Below are 1,210 nucleotides of genomic sequence, written 5' to 3'. Positions count from 1 at the left end.
ACAGCTTGCTCGTGAAATTAACGTGCAAGTGGCTGAGCACTCCACAGACACGTGTACCCCTAACGTAGTTCTCAGGGAGACTCAGTGTGACATACAGTGTGACAAGGCTGGCCCTTTGAAATACAGGTACTACTCATATTTGCCAGCTGAGTGGAATGGAGCAACGGGAATTGAACTCGTGACCGTACGATCATGAGCTGAATGTCCTAACCACTAAGCCACAGCACCTTCACACACTCACATATGGGCTTAAAGGCCACACACACACACAGATAGGCAGGCACACACACACATATATACAATGAGCTTAAATTTCATATATACCGACACATTTATGATGGTTTTAAGGCTGTTTCTACTCATCAAATTAACTCCCCCTTCACACTACAGCATAGTGGGATTGAACCCAAAACAATATGGTTGCAAAGCAACCATCTTACTCACACAACCACACCTATGCCTATAAGGGAAAAATAAAACGAAAAATATAAAACTAAACAATAACATAGAAGATTCAACTGTAAAGGTGGAGATTGCTACAGCATGGTCGTAACCATTACATAATATCTTACTTGATAACATTGTCTCAGTGAGCTTCATCAAGTCCTTATAGTCCGCATATGCCATGTAAAATTCGCACGTTGTGAACTCTGGGTTGTGGGTCATATCAATGCCCTCATTTCGGAACTGACGGCCCATTTCATACACACGGTCCATCCCGCCAACAACCAGCATCTGAAATTGGGAGCAGAAGATATTTTGTTTTTAACCCCTGAAGCATTTAAAAATGGCCATATCAGACCCAAATATTCTACCTGCCTTATGGCCAAATTGACCCAATCTGGCCTCTACATGAGTCCAGTTCCATATGCCCACGGGTATATGGTGTAGTGGTTAAGAGCGCAGGCTGTTAACCCCAAGATTCCAAGTTCGATTCCAGGCAGTGACCTGAACAATAATAATAATAATAATAACAACAACAACATAGAAAAATACCTTAGGAACGAGAACCCAGGTTCGAAATTTCCCCAAGACACCTGATGAAGGCTGGAGGGTATATTAGCTGAAATGTTGTGTTGACAACAAACAAGATGAGGACAAATATCCATCAAATGTAAATAATCTCTACATGAGTCAATCTAAAAATAAACAATTCACGGCGGTGCATCAGCATGGCCGCAGCTCTAAGCTGAAACTATAAAAAAAAAAA

General features: G+C 41.6%; 1 protein-coding gene across 1 annotated transcript in view; it reads right to left on the bottom strand.

Moving 5' to 3' along the window:
• Window positions 1-1,210, bottom strand: part of LOC106882317 (lysine--tRNA ligase) — a 26,950-nt gene that overhangs the window by 6,988 nt on the left and 18,752 nt on the right. Inside the window, exon 8 of the mRNA XM_052978079.1 lies at window positions 389-735. Within this exon, the coding sequence (XP_052834039.1) occupies window positions 389-735 (347 nt within the window). The remainder of the gene's footprint in view (window positions 1-388; window positions 736-1,210) is intronic.

This window comes from Octopus bimaculoides, chromosome 30, assembly GCF_001194135.2.
Source record: "Octopus bimaculoides isolate UCB-OBI-ISO-001 chromosome 30, ASM119413v2, whole genome shotgun sequence".
Taxonomy (NCBI): Eukaryota; Metazoa; Mollusca; class Cephalopoda; order Octopoda; family Octopodidae; genus Octopus; species Octopus bimaculoides.
This window is presented reverse-complemented; position numbering and strand designations above follow the sequence as displayed.